The sequence below is a fragment of the Eleginops maclovinus genome, chromosome 16 (assembly GCF_036324505.1).
Source record: "Eleginops maclovinus isolate JMC-PN-2008 ecotype Puerto Natales chromosome 16, JC_Emac_rtc_rv5, whole genome shotgun sequence".
Classification (NCBI taxonomy): Eukaryota; Metazoa; Chordata; class Actinopteri; order Perciformes; family Eleginopidae; genus Eleginops; species Eleginops maclovinus.
In genome coordinates this window covers 12268206-12287875 of record NC_086364.1, presented here as the reverse complement: position 1 = coordinate 12287875, position 19670 = coordinate 12268206, and the positions used below count along the sequence as shown (strand labels likewise).

The 19670-nt window shown below is 39.1% G+C and overlaps 1 protein-coding gene across 2 annotated transcripts in view; it reads left to right on the top strand.

Moving 5' to 3' along the window:
* The window catches only part of olfm2a (olfactomedin 2a), a 49748-nt gene extending 46235 nt beyond the window's left edge, over positions 1-3513 (top strand). For both annotated transcript variants that reach the window (XM_063904007.1, XM_063904006.1), the window contains exons 5-6: positions 586-692; positions 2532-3513. In XM_063904007.1, the coding sequence (XP_063760077.1) occupies positions 586-692; positions 2532-3206 (782 nt within the window). In that variant the 3' untranslated portion in view covers positions 3207-3513. The remainder of the gene's footprint in view (positions 1-585; positions 693-2531) is intronic.
* The last annotated feature ends 16157 nt before the right edge of the window (positions 3514-19670 follow it).

Genomic DNA, 19670 nt, shown 5'->3' with positions numbered 1-19670 from the left:
CTTTTCAAATAAATGGGGGTGCTTGGGTGGGTAGTAATTCTCAAATATCACTTAAACAATTAGAGGTTGCACAAAAGCAACGAAGAAAGGCATGAATGTTAAAATTAAAATGAGAAACGGTCAACTCTGTTGTAAATAGGCAACAATTCCAGTCTCCTTAATGTTCCTAATGCTGGCATAAATTAAGAAAAAATGGCCTAGAAAGCCTGAATTAATAATTCATTCTTCTCTTGTATTGTGTTGGCTTGAACTGATGATTTTACAAAATCCCATGACTAAAACTGATGACTTAACAGGAAAAACTGCAATTAAATTTGGCCTTTAGGTCATTAGTGTTTTGTTATTGTCTACCATTGGCTTTAAGCGTTTGCACAGAGAAATGAGTTCATGCATGATAAGATTCATGAAACTTTTAATTACATATATTTTGTTTCAGGATAACTTTTAAAAAGTGCTTTACAAAACTGAGTAAACAAATGCAGAGAAAGTAAGACATTAATGAGACATTAATAGAAAACTAAAGTAAAAAGAAATCCATAAAAAACAATTGTGTGGTATCTTACCTGTCTCTGATTTGACCTCCAGGCTGTGGGAAGCTGACTGGTGTCAGTAATCCCATAACCGTACGTGCATCCGGCTCAAGGTTTGGCTCCTGGATGACTGATACCATGATCCCCAGCTCAGACAACAGGGTAAGTCCCACTGTCTTTATGCTCACCTGAGTCAACCCTGAACTAGAACCTTTAAATTCCAGCACCTTACATCAACAAACATAGAGGATGAAGTAGAATCAAAGTCATTCTCAAAAAACTCTATCAGCTGCTACTTCAGTGACTGATTGACTGTTTTGCCTGAATAGGACTTCTCGTTAGCTCCGGAGGAGAAGAGTCAGTATGAGAAATGGGGATGCAAACCTGAGTCCCTGATTGATAGCATCCCTTTCCCTTCTCGCTGTCTACCTCGGTCACTGCATTTCTGGCTGAATAATGACTTCATCATCAGCAGAGAAATGAATAAATTGTTTGGGGAAAAGTTTTCTAAATCACCTAGGTAATTACCAGGAGTGTGCTGAGATGCTCTGGACCCATGATGTAGGAATGGCTTCAGCTGATTAGAGATGACACATGGTTTAATTTAGGCAAATACATGGTTAGAAGCAGATTGAAAAGGACACAAGTGAGGGAGAAAATGAAGAAAAATTGCAAGGCCTGTTGAGTGGTGGCGAAGTAAAAAGAGTGGATTATTAGCCATATATAGGGGATAATTGAAACTGATGAAGTTTGAGAGGAGAGATGAAGATGGCCTCTTTTTTTTATTCCACTCTGAATCATAACAGGCTAAATAGATATTGCCAACAGAGAAGGTCAATTTCTATGACTGAATGTTCTGATCTCTGTATTATTCACCTATTTTGCTGAGATCACATTAAACTGTTAAAATCAATCACTGATTGTATTAATAGCCAGATACATCAACAACATCACATCAACACTCACACCAATCATGATAATCGCATTAGGGGAAACATCATTGAGGAGCCAAAATTAAAAGCATGGTCTAAATGTGCTAGAGCTTTTGCCTGGCTCAGCTCTAGGGACTCATTTAGCAGGCAAAGCAGAAACAATGCTTAATCCTCCTTCTCCATAATTCAGCTGCTGTTCCTCGCCTCCCCCAACTTCTCCCGTACACCACTTCTCCTCCCCACTGGAATTATTGTTGAAAGAAATTGCCTATTCTCCACCTGGGAAGCAGGCAAGAACAGTAAAAAAAAGAAAGAGCAGACAAACAATTGGTGGAGAATCAGAGGAGCAAGAGCTACAGTTTAGCAAATCTCTCATTGATACATTAAGAAGAAAATAAATATATCTAAGCCAAGTGCAGTTTAATTGAATCAATTAAAAGCTGAACTGTGTCTCTGTGGGAGCATTGAGGGGTTTGAGATGGGATATGCAGCCAGAGAGGGGCCATGTCAGTGGAGAGATCCGCTGAGAGTGCTTGAGGAAAAAGTTAGAGCTGCTAAATAGATTGATTTTCTGTAAATGTGGACTGGAAAGGCCAGGGAGCACAGGCAGTGGTTGACTGCAAAGCACAGGGAACGTCTTCACTTGCAAACGTGGGAGAGATCAATAATCCAGCACACACATTCAAGTGTGATCATGAAGGCACACACTCACGCTCCTCCCCACATACACACAACACGCTTACTTCGCTCTGGGCACCGCCACCGGCTATAATAAAACATTGCTCATAGTGCTCTTGCAAAGAGGTGTGCCAGCTATAATAATATTCTCCTGTAACCTCTAAATCTTTTCTATATATCTCCTTCATCTTATGGTTATTTTATTATCAATTGATCTGCCAATGATTTTCAAGATATATCAATAAATACTTTGGTCCATACAATGTTCCTTCAGTTTGTCTAAGGGATTTAAAAAAATAGAGAAAAAAAAGGAAATCTCCATATTTTGGATATTGAAAACAAAAAATTGCTGATTATTATTTAGTGATCAACATTTTTCTTCTCTCCGCAGGTGTGGTCTATGGATGGTTACTTCAAAGGACGGCGTGTCCTGGAATACCGCACAATGAATGATTTCATGAAGGGCCAGAACTTTGTGCAGCACTTACTGCCTCATCCCTGGGCAGGCACTGGTCACGTGGTCTACAACGGCTCGCTATACTACAACAAGTACCAGAGCAACATCATCATCAAGTACCACTTCCGATCTAGGAGTGTGCTGGTGCAGCGCAGCCTGAGTGGTGCCGGCTATAACAACACCTTTCCTTACTCCTGGGGTGGCTCATCTGACATCGACCTGATGGCGGATGAGAATGGCTTGTGGGCTGTTTACACCACCATCCCCAATGCTGGGAACATTGTCATCAGCCGCCTTGAGCCCCAGAGTCTGGAGGTGCTGCAGACTTGGGACACAGGCTTTCCCAAACGCAGTGCTGGAGAGTCTTTCATGATCTGCGGTACACTTTACGTCACCAACTCTCATCTGGCTGGTGCCAAGATCTACTTTGCCTACTACACCAACACATCAAGCTACGAGTACACAGACATCCCCTTCCACAATCAATACTCCCACATCTCCATGATGGACTACAACCCCAGGGAGAGGGTCCTGTACACCTGGAACAACGGACACCAGGTGCTCTACAATGTCACACTATTCCAGGTTATTAAGACATCTGGGGACTGAGAGCCCTCAGAATGACCGCTTCAAATAATGCTGTGATCTTTGTTCTGGGGAAATGAGCTAGGTTGAGGGGGTAGTGGGTTGTGGGTGGTGGGGGTTAGTGGCATAAGTGTATGGGCATAGGCTTGGATTTTTTTTAAAGAATTTCAATCTTCATAGAGTGCTATTATTCACATTCTCAAAAAAACACTCCGGCAGCAGGCCGGTAGAGATACAAAGACTGAACGCTTCTCTTATTTTTATTTCTGTGATGAGTAAGCATGGTTCTTTTTATTTGTGAAGAGAAATAAATATCAATCTTTACCATTTATGACTTTGTATTTCATTATCACTTTCATTTCAAGTTGAACTTAACAGTATTTTGGAGGGGCGCATAACAAAGAAGAAACTCTATATATTTTGTTGTTAAAACGTGGCTCCAAATGTGGATATGTGTGTGCTCTTAAAGACTAAATGTTTCCCTTATTTATTTGGTATTTTAGTATTTATACCTAGTTTTTTAGTCAAACATAGCTGAGAACATTGAACATTTGTTTGGAATAAATTCAAGCTGTTTTTCAACATTATTTCTTAAACACTTAACATTTTATTTTTTAAGAATTTTGTCAACCTCACTAAACCGAGTGACTTTAACGACCACAGCTTGTGGCAGCATGTGAATACTGACAATTCAATCTCCAGGGGAAGCATTAAAGCATACATTTAAAAAGGTTTTATCCAATTCTCTCCAGCTTATTTATTTTTGGTATTAAAATGGTAACATCCCATGTATGTAAACAATACTAAATTGAACTGCTATAGCCACAACTTATATGCCATGTTTAAATGTGAACTGAAAGTGAAAGGAGAAACATCTGGTGAAAGGAGCAGGTGGTGTTGTGGACAGTTGAGGAGCTAACACAGAAATTAGGATTCAAATGTAAAAGGAAACTTGGGGCATTTACATTTGAGTTGAGATATGAAGCTTACATAACTGTTGCATGTCATGCTCCAATCTGTTTTAATTTTGTTAGTCGCTCAACTCCCCTAAGGGACTTTCTGCAGAGAAATGTTTGAACAGATGGGCAAACAGTACAGTAGGACTCAAACTACAAACATTTCATTTCATCTCTGTTATTATTTGATACTGAAAATAAATTCTGAAGCCCCACTGTGCTGTATAGAGGGCATTTTGGCCAAAAAGACAACAATCCACTGTGCTTTCATATTTTTCCCTCACAGTTATAAGACTTGTAAGGGTGCATCCATTCTTTGCAGAGCCAACGGTGGAAACACCTCAAATCGGAGGTTCCCCTTTTTTTCCCTTCGTAACCATGGTAATCCCATTCATTCTGGATGACCTTTCTATCAATAAAGTACTGTGCTGGAGAAAACCCTGATGGGTTAATACACAGGAGTGGCTGACATTTAAAGCACAATACAGAACAGAAAAACACAGCTTACAGTATCAGAAAGAGGGCAGCATAAAGTAAACTCTACAGGACGAAAACTGGCAGATGATTGAAACAATGATTCAAAAATGTAAATACAGATGCAATCAGTTGCCAAAGAAACCAATACATTATTATTAAACTACAGTTTAAAATAAGCATATCATAGTGGTTTCCTTTGCTGTCCTTAAATCCAACCCAGCATCCTCTCTCTGCTCTCACACTGCCTAGATGAAAAAATAAGAGGATATAGCCTTGCCCAGTTATATAGCATAGCCTATTCTGATTGTGCAAGCGTATATGAAACAAGGCAGAATGTTACTTATTGTTAAAAGAAGTGTTTATTTCAAAGATCATTTTTGAAATAAAGTCTTGAGCTGAGGGTTTTCAAAGAGGTTTTTAATCTTAGGCTTGGTTGATTAAAATGGACCTGCACTTTGCATGCAATTCACTTTTTCCCTTAACAGAGAGCAGGGAAGGAAAATTGAGTGCACACAGATAATGCAATCTCTACGATCAAACAAACAGAAAAAGTCAGCAGACTAGAAAGACACATTCATGTGAAAAATATGAAAGGATAAAGGATCTTTTTACCTTTATATTTTAATTAGGTAAGACCTGCAACTAAATGGACTCCACAATTGACATGAATGGAGGTATTATTTTTTAACTTATTTGAAAAACAATGATAAAAAAAGTTGTTGCCCGTTTATTACTCACTAATTTCTCTTTTAATATCCTATGTTGTTGGGAAATAAATAGAAAACAAAATGCAAGGAAGTGTGACAATAAAAAACAGAATAATGGACCACCGCAATCAGTTAGTGAAAGTGTTTGCTGCGAGACCGAAGCATAACCGTTGCCTGCAGCACTTCGGGAGCACCAGTGTCAGTGTCCTGATATTCAAACTAACGCTCAGACCCAATGGCCAGTAAGTGATAATAGCAATAAAGATCAGGAGCCTGACGAACAGCATCAAATTATTATGGGTGGCCTCATTTGAGTTCTCATATCCTCATATCTGTGTCAGGAGAGATCATCTCCAGTTAAGGCCAACTTGTCAGTGTTCAACCCTTGCTGTGGAGCAGCAACACTTACATGTCTTCTTTGCTCAAGATCATCCTGGGGGTAAGAGAAAACTGGATTGAAAATGGCAAAGGTTGGGATTCGGGGGGCTTAAAATCACTAAGCCGGTTCACACTGTGTAAATCCCTCAAAGCTTAGATTCACAAATAAAGAAAACAAAAACTAAATTCTAAATTCTTGAAAATATTGCATCTGTATACCTTATATCAAGACATTGACCAGATGGCAAATTATATACTATTAAATAAATCATATTTTATATGTAATCTTAGCACTGTCACTTAATGGTGGGTGTTAGTTAACAGTCATTTAAATCCCTAAGTGTGTGAAATGAGCAAGGGGATTTACAAACTTCAGCTATACAGAAATAGTTGAAATATGAAAGTTGTAAGATAACTGTCAAAACATCCTTTCTAAAAATGTTTTTGTAGACAAAATCTCACGATAGTTCTTAGTGGCGCAGAAAGACAAATATTCACATCCCAGATTACAAACAGATTAATTTTGTAATACAATGGAAGAGGAGGTCTGATGTATTTGATGCAAAGGAGAATATAATAATGCACAATTGAGTTAGGCGTCTGGAGTCCAACACACACACACACACACAAACACACACACACACACACACACACACACATACACACACACAGTAAAGCAGATTACGATTGTTGCCATGACATCAGAGAAAAGTTGTTCCTTGCAGATAGCATGGTGTCGCACATGATAAGTCTGTATTGCAAAGTATGAAAGGTGAAGTAAATGTATAGAGCAGAGCTGTTTGTCATGCTTGGTCAAACTTGGAAGGAATTGCAACTTGTTCACCTTAAAGCCCCTCAGCCTCTTTTCTTTTTACATTTTTCATTTTAGGAGTCAGCTGTGACTTCACTGGAACATTTCCTTCAAGCAGCATTGTACAAGTCCATAGGGTAAACAAAAGAACCACATTTAAAATTGAAGCTGGCCTGAATAATAAGCAACTAATTCAGAATGTTTATATTGAGGAATTATTAACCTACAGAAATCTCAATACTCAAGAGCAGAAATCAAAAAGAAGCAATAAACCATAGAGCGGCACTGGCAGCTTGATTTACTTAAGAGGCTTAAAGCATGCATCCTCACACAGAAATGATCTGGTGGAGGGCATGTATGGTGGCAATGGAACTGGTTTGATTTGAGTGCAGAGTGAGGTTAGCTTGATAGACAGAAACAGAGATAAAGACAGAAAGTTGGAAATTAAGAAGCAAACACACTTCCCATTTTAATCATGCAGGCAGCCTCTGGACAAAACGTTTGTTTTGATGGAATTACAATGTGTGGAGCTACGTAAGATGCTTCTCTCTTCAGGGTAAATTCACTTTCTGCCTCTTCAATCCATATCTTAGTTACAACACAAGACAGCAAGGCTCACAATTGGTGCCCCTGTTGTTTCATATGTTGAATTATCCACAGTTTCCTATACTGCACCACCCCTTTTTAAAGTTTTTTCTGTACTCGTACCCTAAGCAATGCTTGAAGCAACACCTCCCCTCTTCCAGATTCTCAATGAACAAACTTTTTTCCTAATTCCTTTCCCCCTGAGGTGACACAGATACACTCTGAACAGTGCTTTGAAATGTAGTTTTCTCATGATGAAACATAACTATACCGCACATTTTATATTCATATCTGAACTCAAAAAGGATGCAAAGTTGTCGGGGTGTGGAGATGGAAATACGGGTAAGAGAGGAAGTAATTTTACTCCACTTGACTCCTCAGAGAACCATGCTCCATTAATTGTCCCTTTAATTGTGTTTGAGTTTTCAATGATTCAGCACTCACATGCCTAATAACATTAGGAACTGTTTGTTAAGGACAGGAGAGTAGAATGGTTCTGGGTTGCATCCATGGGTGATTCAGTTTTATAACCCTAAAGTACTGATATCACAAACCTCGCTGAGGCTGTTACGAATTACCACAAACATTCATCTGCAGGCTATCATGGATCACTCTTCTCTTCCAGTAATTACAGTGAGATGCTGCCGGAGTAAATAAATGGCTGTTTCACTCTGGAAAGAGCAGGGTCAGGATACTTATGTACAAGCAACACAGTACAGCTGCAAGCTGATATGGGCACCAAGAGTCAAAAAAGTGCATTGAGTCAATATACTGAAAATAACTTCCAATGTTGCAAGGTGTTATAATCTGTGCAGAAATAAATGCATTGGAAGTTGATAAAATAAAGATTTCCAATGAAAAATTGTCAATCAAAGTGTATCATCTGTCTAAGCACATTTCAACATATGAAAATTTGTATTGCTCGATGTGAGGCTTAATACAGCTAAGAGCAAAAGATGATCTGTCGTGTCTACCAAATTGGGTTTATATATACATGGTTACAATACTGAATGTGTTCATGAGAAAGAGCTGTTTTTCTGTATTTCATATTATATATTTGTTCTGCAAGTAAGATCTTTATGAACGAAGCTCATTGGTGTAGATCAGGGGTGTCCAAACTTTTTCACTGAGGGCCACATACAGAAAAATATACAAAGGGCTGGGCCCCTCACTCGAGGTGAGACATTTTGCCTCATTAGTTAAGTCATAAGTTATCAAAAGCAATCAAATGTAGGCAAATTATGCTTAATACTTGAATATGCTTAAAGAAAAAGAAACAGCCTACATCAAAGCTCTCCATAGGGTTTTATTTATTTTTGTTAACAAAAGTGTTGGCAGATCATCCCTTAAACAGAAGCCCTTTTTAAAATTTGATTGAAAAGTGAACTGAATTTATTTGAAAATGGGTTCATTAGCACATAAATAATACTGTGGAATATATGTTTACACACAGTATATATTTACACAATACAAAATAAGTAGTTTCAGATTCCATTATACTTTTTGTATTTGCTAAGGGCCAATTCAAATGGACAACGGCTGCATTTGGCACTTGGGCCGTAGTTTGGTCACCCCTGGTGTAGATAATTAAATGTGTTTTCTATGAGATGTAGTGAAGTTGAATAACATTTGTCATGGGGTATTGTACCTGAAACGATTTTGAAAAGTTTGACCGGAAAAATCTTTTGGGTGCAGTAAATGGTCCTGCTCACAAAACAACCAGCATAAAATAATTGTGGGGCCGTCACACCTTTCCTCTGTACCAATTTTAACGATGACTGAAAATCCTTTAACAGATTTTAGACGATTCAAGGCAGAAAAGCTAGACTAACAGAAATCAGGATGATAAATGTTTTGCGTTAGATGCAGAGTGAAACTCTTATAGCACACTATCAAACCAATGAAGTACTACACTATGTATGTTTTACATTAGCCATTTAAGAGAGGGGCTTTTTATTTGATTGCCTGAAAATGATCACAGAAGAGGAGAATGTAATAAAAATCTTGTCAATCAACAGGTCAGATATTGATTAAAATCTGATAACGTATAATTCAAAAAAGGGTGAGCATTTGCAATCTTTTCAGCTCACATTCCTTTCAACCCCTACTGCTCGAATGACTCACACCTTTGCAGGCAATTCACTGCACTTACTCCCAACCTACCATGGTGATTTGTTCTTTGTCCTATTTCATGGTGCAGTTCAGCCACGAACATTTTTCTTGAGAGTTAATTGCACCATTTGCATACAGTTAGCATTTATGTTTAAAGGAATTTCTCTTTTCTGAATGCTGCCTGCCGATCCATACAAGCAACAAAAACAGATGAAAACACGTGGGACATCCACTCTCTAATTCAGGATAACAGTGGGCTAACTGACACGAGCAAGGTGAAGAGTAGCAGCTGCTCTGCTCAGCAAAACTGGAGTTGATCATCTGTGATGGACAATTTGTGCTCCATGGGTTGTATGGTGAATGTCACTGTGTAATAACATCAGTATTGTCCCTGCCATTTTAGCATGTATTTGAGGAAAATATACCATGTGAAATAGATTTGGTGAGACATCTGCTAACATTATAACCCAGATGTGAAGAAGAGGGCAGTATTCATCATTTTCTGTTGTGCTTATCGTAGAGATCTCCCAAGCTCAAACATTTGATTCCCCAACAGAGAATTTGCTTGTGGCAGCAGAGTTAATCCCAAGCAGCCCAAAAAGGGTCAGAGTGGGATTATTTTACTTTGAACATTTTTTGCGTTATATCGCAGTACATCCAACATGCTACCTGATCCAGAGGAGCTGTGTGTTGGGCCAGTCCAGTCCAGTTTATACTCCCTGCCAGTTTAGTGAAAAGCTCAGCTGATACTGCAGAAAGGAGGGTTTATGTGACACTTTATGCCACATTATGAATTTATTGGTCATTACTCCTTTGGAAAGGCAGCGTTTGGACAGTATGCAGCCAGTGGCTGTAAGACCAGCTGCTCATTGCTGCAATTGTGGTCCATCTATGGTTCTATGGATATTATGGCTTATATAGCTGTAATGGGACTACTTTTAACTTCTCCACTTACGTAACATTAGCCAAGAAAGCATCGTGATACGTCAATCAGCCTTGGCAACTGTAGCTGCAATGACACAGACTTGCACTTGAGCCAGCCTCATACATACTACAAAATCATAATGCAGCTTAGCCTTTCTCTATGGATCACAGTAAGGCCAAAGATATTCCGAAATATACTGAGAGAAAACACTACACTTAATGTGAGCAACAGAAAACAATTTCTGAAAATGTAACTTCCACAGCGACCTTTTGTTGGCCCTGTGAAACTTTATGAATACTCATTTGGAAATTCACATTGCCATGCGAACCAGCTTTAATTGTGTTGAATTGCAATGGACCAGGTGAAAAAGGGTAAGCAAGTTCATTGTTTTCAAGATTGATGTGACTTTTGGATTATTGCTGGGCTCGCATACATACTTACTCTTCAGTGATACGTACAGTGTGCATACCTCTTAATGCATAAATTCTCACACTCCATGATCCACAGCAGCTCTTTTCCTAGTTTCCCTCTCATCACCCTCACATACAGTAAATGAGCAAACACAGTGTCCTCAATTGTTTGGATGAACTGACTGTTTACATGCTGCTGGACTATTTACTGTAAGCACAACGTCAGTCACTCAATAACAATTTGTCCGAAGTGAGGCAATTGGTTTTGCAGCAGTGGGGTGCATACATACAATACCAAAGACCAATAAAAACTGTTTAAAAAAACATACACAGGCAAACAAATGTAAAAGATGGAACAATCAGACAAAATACATTTTTATTTTATTATGATAAAACCTTATAGCACTTGCAGAGTTTTCTTTGCAGTGCCAGATACTTTGCTACAGACATTAACCACCTTATTGAGTGCATTTCTGTGCTTGACAGATTGATAGCAGCAGATAAAAGATGACATGAGCTCAGACTCAATAAAAGAGTAATAAAATCATTGTCATCAGGGTCTTGTCAACCTGGAACTTGTAGAGCATTTTGAGACAAAAGACACTCCTAGCTTTCTTGTAAACCATATCAGGGTAACACTAAATGTCAGTTTAATGTCTTGTATAGTTCCCAAATACTTGTCATCCACAATTTTTTTATTCTGGCCATTAATCACTGTACTGGCAGGAGAGAGTTGAGTTGTCCGTAGTCTTTGACACGTTCAGTACTTGAAAGAATTTTCAGTGTGCATGATGTAGTTGTTTTCCTTTTGAACAGTGGACTCAGTGACTCCAAAAAGCACAAATCAATCATTTTTGCAGCACAGACCAAAATTTATTATAAATAAACAAAACTTTTTATCAAACATCGGCTTTTGTGCTAGGCAGTATTTGTCATCCTGGACAAAGCACACCTTCTCACACCTATCCAGAACAAATTTACCTGCAATTCTCAATCATGGCTCCAGTTTGTTTGTATTTATCATGGATTTCGGGTAGATATATTTAAACTTTGCAGCATGATGGAGGTGTTTATAAAAATAGTTTCTGTTTTCAGTCAAGGAGCACTCCCAGCATATGAAATGCAGTTCGGATCATGAGCAGCAATAGAATATAGGAGACTTCAATTGCACCACTATATATTAGAAAGTTCAGGCAAGGGAAGTAAGGGCCTGTGAGGGAGAAGGATCGAGTGACAGACAAAGTAAAATCCATGTTAGGTGAGACGGCTGTCAGATCACAGGCATCCTCTACTGTACGTCAGTGAGACAAGATGCAGTTCTCTCCCCCAGAAGATCAAAAGACAGGAGGGTGCAGTCAGAAGAAGTTCCCCTCCCTCTTTCCCTTTCCTCTTTCCTTTCTCTATTCTGCGACAAAATAATGTTTTCAAAAGAGATTTAAAAAGTACTCCCCAGGGACTGTGCATGGCAGCAGTACGGAGTTCATCTAACAGACCTAGTACTATGTGAATTAAACACAGAGAATAATTGCTCCGAAATCAAACGGTCAGTTCTGCAAGGACACAGCTACAGTGTTGGAATTATATTATTAATTATCTTTAAAATTGATATATGGTGTGTTACTGATATCATAACTTATTACCAATGTTCTGCTTTCCTTTATTAGTCTTACTTAACGACTATCATTAATTGATTTACATCCAGGTGTAGGCTGAAACAACACATTCACAAGGACCTGTCTACAAAACTTGAGAATAACTTCACCTAAAATAAGCTGATCAGATTCAACTCCACATAATTAACAATACAGCACAACCATAAAAATGTTCTGTAGAGATGATCTATACAAGCCATATGTAGGGTCTGTCTGCCCGTCTTTATTTTAATTCTTTATTTTGAGGGACTGTCTTGTCTCAAGATGTTAAGATCTCAACCAAAATCAGTAAAAATGTTGTAGAAAAACAACACATTCTTTGAGGAACTGTTGAACCAAATGCAAAAATGATTAACCATAAATGCGATGAATGGATTGTCTGTAGACGCGTCATTGATTATGGCTCTGTCCCAATTTGGAAGCATGGCCGCTGTCAATAAAGGTCAAAGGGTACATGTGACCTCGGTCAAAGAGAGCAAAGATGTTATGTCAGGGTTTTGAATTATTCTTGAAGGGATGCCATTACCTGCAGGGGACCGTAAACTTGCTGCCTTTACAACTCCCCTGGCAGACGGCCTGAATCTTGAAGTGGAAGAAGACTGCCCCTCCCTCAGTCTCCCACAAGTGTGGAAATGTTTTGGACATTCTTTGAAAAACCTTTCCATGCACAGGTACAGGACTAAATAATGAAAGAATTGACCCTCCTGTCGTGTTTGTTTCTCCCCCCTACTTGAGTGTTCTCGTTCAAATTTGACCGGTATGTTTTAACTGCTGTTACATTAACACAAAAACTATTTATCATAACCAAATGTAATTTAACACCAAAGCTGTAAGCAATGTCTCAGACTGCTTGTTTGGATCAATAGCTTTAGTGAATATACAAAGCACAGACACTGAATATGTATTGCAAAATAAAATTTAAATTGGACTTTGGGTGTTTACTGTCTGATGGATGGACATAATCTAGGGTTTCTCAATAATTTCCTATGGCAGTCATTGTTGACCGGGAACCCCATACTGTAGGTGTTACAAATCCTAAACAATTACATGCAGTAAATGTTATTTATGTTATTTCTTATGTATGTTTTAACTGATAGGGAGAGAAACATAGATGCTGAAAACAGCTCTCTAATGCAACAAGTCAATGTTTATTGATGATGGTAGTTGGCACACCCATCTCTAGAAGGGCCTTTATGAAGCTAAAAGATTTGTTTTAATTTACATCATACATCAAAACTAGCTGTTGAAGATTAAGTTACAGTCTATAAATGATATAGTAATCTAATTTGTGGGTGTACAGAGTTATTATATTTTGTCTTGGGTATATATTCCTCAGTAAGGATGTCAGTGGTTCCTCAATTTATTCATCTGAATTTCTGAATGTCTTGTATGTTACTTCTGTTTTGGTAGTTGATGTTTATGTAATATTCATCTGCTAGTTTGTAAAATCATTGGCGCATTAAATCTAGGCAATAGTTTGATTAAATTGTGTATTCCATACTTTATCTTCAGTATAGAAGTAGAAGTACTACTGTAATGAAATTTGAATCTATTTTTTTTTGCACCCCTCCTTACTTAGGTTCTTTTGGTGATAGCTCAGGTAGCTTCAAATGCAAAAATGTTCTCCCACACCCTTATTGTTCATCTCTCATTTCCTCTCTTCCTCTCTCCCTCTCCGCCTACAGATTTGCAGATTTTTGCTCTAGGTTGAGACACGTGCAAGATCACATTCCTTCCTTAAAGCTGTTGTATAATTCATGCCTATAGAATAAACTGTAATGTAATCTGTTTTAAACTTCCCATAAATCTTCATCATGCCCACACATTCATAAAATGTGTTCACCATACCTTATACATGCATTAAAACATATTGAGGCTGGGCATTTAATACAGGTTTAGGTATTCATTTAATAGGGCAAGCACAAAAGCCTCAAAGTGAAAGCATTAGAGAAAAAGGAAAACCCATGAGGGTGCATTCGTTTCGGTGTGATTATTTTTTTTCATCCTGCAAAAGAAATCCCACCACTTCTCTTCTGGGTGAGCAGGGACAAAATATATTTTTAATAAAAATGCAGAAGTTTCCGCCAAAGAAATGCAGCCTTTTCTAGCCTCCACTGTGGCGCGACAGGGAATCATCCCTGTCACCTTGAGTGTAATACAAAGTAAAGGTAATTAAAAACAGTTGCCTCAACCCCACCCGTCCATAAACATTTCAGGCTGCATACGCTATGGTACATTAACATGCAAATTAGGGCTAGGGCTGTGATCATGGTGCTTTACTGATCCTGTTATTAAATGAATTTCCCCAAAACAAGTGGCAGTATCTGCTGAGGTAGTCAATGGGTTTTCCCTCTATCTACGCATATTAATGAGTCATTATCAATTTTACATTCATCACAGCAGGGAGATGGAGAGGACAGCAGACGCTGGCACTCCTACCCCAGAGGCAGGCCACCATGTTCTGCAGTCACAGACATTCACACAGCCGTCCATCACCCTGAGCAACCCCAGGACACAGGGGGACCAGGATCTCCTTATAATCTTGCTGCCCCACCTCACGCACAAGCCCAAACTCATCCGTCAAGCACTCCATGCACAGCAACATCCTGACATGATCAAGCTGTAGCAGTGACGGCAACAGGTGATGTCACACAGCAGCCAAAATGCTGCAGTCTCTGAAGAGCAACACTGACAAGCCACTGAGCGCTGGTGACGTTAGCAGAAAGCAATTTATTGTGAATCCCACAAACTCATATGCACTCACTCACACACACATGCGCGCACACACACACACACACACACACACACACACACACACACACACACACACACAAGGTAATCATCAACACAGTGTGGGAATGGACAATGACACAAAAAGACAAGAGGTCCCACTGCTAAGGTATAGACACTACAAAAAGGAAATGAAAGCGACCGACTGCTGTTATACTGTGTTGTCTCCAATGACACACCAACAAAATGGACTACTATCAAACCAATCATCAACACAATGAGAACAACTGACTTCCTATAGTCAAATTAACAAAGAAAGGATGTTGGGAGGGCAGGTGAAATCGAGGTTTCCTCCTGTGCGCCATGTGGGAACTATTTGATTGTTGGCTTTACTTTACCTTATTTTATATGTATCTGAAATTACCTTAGGCATAGACTAAAGTGGAGGGACATTAGCAAACCAGCAAGCATCATTATAGAAATTACTTGAAAATCGAGGGGCCACAGGGAGCAATTATATGCTCTGTGTTTTTGATCCATAGGAGAGCGATGGGGGAAATGATGAGGAAGAGCAGAGATGAAAAAATAAAATAAACGGAGCTCTAGGCAAGTAGGAAAAAGTGAAACGAAAGTGCTGGATGACAAAGAAAGAGGACGGTGGAATATCAGCAGAGGCAGTCATGTTTGTGAAAGGATAAGAGGAGAGCAGGAAAGGAGAGAGATTTTAATGGCAAAGAAGTAGACGCGTTATTATCATTGAGTGGACACTATAGGCGGAGAAGATGGGGGTCAAAATAGGCAACAGCTCTCCTAGAGTCTCTGGAACATGCATTTCCTGACAGAGTGATAACTGTTATTTTCTAATACAGCATCTCTGTCCTCAGAGGCATACATTTCAAATTGCTGTGTCCCCAATGTAGCTGCCCACATTGGTAGGTGTGGGCGGGGCCGGCCAGGCGGTGTCTGGGGCTCAACTGATAAGAATGAGGGGGAGGAGGTCACTGAGCTCACTGTATTGAGACATAACCGCCAGTCAATTCAATTTCCTTAAGGACACAGGAGTCCAAACCGCAATCAGAACATTTCATATCACAGCCAGGCTCTTCTTGCCCTTTTCCCAATCTCATCGGATGAGAAAAGGAGAAAGGTGTAGGAATGAGTGAGAGGTAGCATGAAAAAAAAACAGAGGTAGAGTGTCAGGCGATAGTTGCCGGTGGGCACGGGAACTTTGATGGTTACTGCCCAGAAAATTTTAATTTCCTGACAGTGTGTTGTTTGTTAACATTCATTAAACCTCAGCTGATCTTGAGAGGAAACAAGTGGAGGAACATCAGAGAACACATTCACAAACAGATTCAGTAAAGCTTTAGCAGTCAGACAAACAGGCTAACACTGTCGGGATGTCGGGTCCTGTAAAAGAGAAGAATCAGTCTCTCCCTAGAAGTTTAATTATTCATGTCAGTGTGTTCTTGACTTTCACAAGAAAAATTGGAGCAGTATACATGCAGGCCACCCAGCGGATCAAACACTGTGCCGTCTGCAACAGAGAAACCAGCAACAAAGATGCGAAAACACCCTCTGATGCACAGAAAAAAATAGTTGAGGATGAGTAGGAAAAGTTGAGAGATTGATGAGACATACAAAGCAGAAATCTAAAATTGACTGACTGGAGATTTAAGGAGTCTTTGGCCACCCACGGACCAGGAACAAAAAAAAAAAAAAGGTTTCAAAGTTTGCTTCCTCTGCCTACTTAGATCAAACATAGCTGAGATGTTGCGTTGTTTTGTAACTTCTAATTTTAGACTTCCTTCACTTTAATCTTTAATGCAGGTTGATGCAAGTGGTCACATAACCTTTTTTGATTGGTTGATCATGATGATATTGTACGGTAACAAGGGCAGACTTTATGAAATCTTTAGGAGCGGCAAAACAAAATGAGGGTAAACACGATTCAACTGATGAAAACCAGTGGGGCTTTTTTATGGAACAAAACATTGAGGGAAAAAACCCTGGTAATGTTAATTAGAATTAGAAATGTTTCCTGTAAACAAAGACATTAAAAGGCCTTTCCCTGCCTGATCCATACATATGTCTCCTCTAGATGACATTGAAATGATACAAAAGAGTTTGTATTTGGTGTGTATACAGTATATGTCGGGGAGGGACGGGTACAAAGTAGAGCCAGTGGGTAAGTTGACCCACCCCCTGTATCTAGGCAACTGTGCACATTTGCTGTCATGTGACCAGCGATTCAGGAAGCACCCATCATTTATATTTGACTGATGAAGAGAAGCACATGGTAAAGTGATAAATATTTTTTCTTGACAATTAAGCATGTTTTGCTTGCCATAACATGTTCATTGAATTATTGAAATTATGATTGACAGAAGATATCCTGAAATAAATGCTGTCATTTGTCATCCATCTCATTGTTCTTTGCCCAGAGGCCAACATAAGCAAAGATTGGCTCATCTTACCCCACTCTCCCCTACATAAATATGATAGGTATCAATTGGATTGTTCTCAACAGCAGAATTTTAATGAAGATGCAAATAAACTGGAGACCCTGAACGGATACTTCCCTGGTCATTTATCATCTCATAGATCATGCAGCTGGGCTAATTATGAGTTGGCAAATCAATAGTTTGTGGGACTCTATTAGACAGCACAGACAAGGAGTTTAGTGGGTGGCTGATATGGAAGTTGCAATGGATGAACCAGATGAGGAGGAGATTCTGTAAACAACTCCTTTGTTGGAGCAGCACATTCATCAGCACTGAAAACGCAGAACCAGAAATGAGTAGGGGTGAATAGGTGGTGATGAGCAGCTGAGGAAAAGAAAAGCGGCTGATGAATTGATAAGAGTGATTTAAAGTAGAAGTATCTAAATTATCTTGTTTCACATTCTTTGTCATATTCTCTGTCGCAAACATTTTTTTGTGTTTTTATGTTTATAAAACATCTAAGTTCTTTCTATAGAAATGTTAAAATGTGGCATAGTCAGGCCCAGACACACAAGAGTCAAAGTTTGGCATTTGTTATATTTCCAAAATAATGGTGACTATGCAACGCAATGTGTTTCTAGTTGCCCTAAAAAAAAAACTGAGAGAGAAGGAAATGTGAGACAGCAACAAGCAGCATCGCTCTGAAAAGAATCTCTGGAGCTTTAATTCCAGACTTCAACAGTAACAACTCAACCACGTGAAAGCAAACATGGCGTCACCCCATACCCACATCCCCTCTGCTCTTCTTGTCATCTTCATCTCTCACTTCATGTGACTCCAAACACTTAACTTCTCCCCTGCTTGGTCGGCCATCTGACTGACTGCCTTTTTTGCTCTCTAATGTTGTCGGGAATGCAGAGACCGTTCTGTGGGTCATTGCTTTGAGGCTGAACTTTTATCTCACTGCCCGACAGAAGGAGAATGGAGGCCAAAATGGGAAGTGGAAAAATAAACGGAGCTCTTTAATGCTCAAAAGTAGGAATGATGAAGAGACAGAAGGAATATGGGGGCAGAAGAGGAGGAGAGAAGTTGTTCAAACACAGAGGACCTGCCAACCCAAAGGTTTCACAAAAGAAAACACATTCAAATGAAGATTGTGTAACCACCACAGCGGCTTCACCAGTGTTTTACCGCCTTCCATGCACAAGACATAGCACCTGACAACAGCTGTCAAGCTCCACCGTAGGAGGCAATGCAGGAAAACACAGCACATATTTTCTATGCATATGTCTTGCATTTGCAGTGCACACCCATGCATGAAATAGGGTTTACAGCTGCTGACGTGACTAAAGCACTCTGCAAACGGGATGTATAATTAAGATACAACTGTCATTAAGACATAATTCAAAAGACGTAATTTCAAACTTACATGCAACTTTATCTCACCACTGCTTATTTCTGCGTGACCATGTTAAGAAAGTCACTAAATTGCATGAGCGTTATGAAACTTTAACATGTGCCCTTTATGTATGGCCAAAAGTAGGATGTCCACATGGGATAAGAAATGTAGGCATACATGGGAATGATGTGGAAAGTGAAATGTGAATGGGAGCTCACATGATGAGTGAGAGATTGAGGTCATCCTGCACGCTGATCTTTGTTACAGATGGAGGAGGTCTTTCCAAGGCTGCCACTTCATAAAGATAAGCTAGCTATTTAATCAGCACTCAACACATATTTAAAAAGAGGTGACATTATTGGGTCAGACATCATTGAAAACAGAGAGCTTCTTGAATTATCCAATGAAGCCTATGAGGCGGAAATAAATCTTGTTTTTGATCTCTGGAAATTATCGTTCATCATTAATGGAGGAAGTGTGCTAACAGATTGCATGCTGTTAAATTTCTTCAATAACTCAGACAACTGTACAGCATATTGAATAGACCCGTGACTTGGGTGTGGCTGTGAATTACTTCTTCCAAACTTTCATGGTCTTATCTAAGAACACATTTCGTGCCAGAAGGCAAACGCCAAGAGAAGTTATTTATGAAGCACATTTCAGCAACAATTTAAAATGTAAAGTGCTGTGAAATATCAAAAGCATCAAGACAAAGGTCAAAGGAAACACATCATCAAAGGACATATAAATGTGAATAAAAAAATTGTACTTAAAGAGCCAAGAGAAAATAAAATAAGAACAAGCTAATTATGAATAAGACATAAATTACAAAAATAAATGTTACAGTGCTGTGAAAGAAATGTTAATTACTTGATTAAATAAAAGGCAGAAGCAAACAGGAA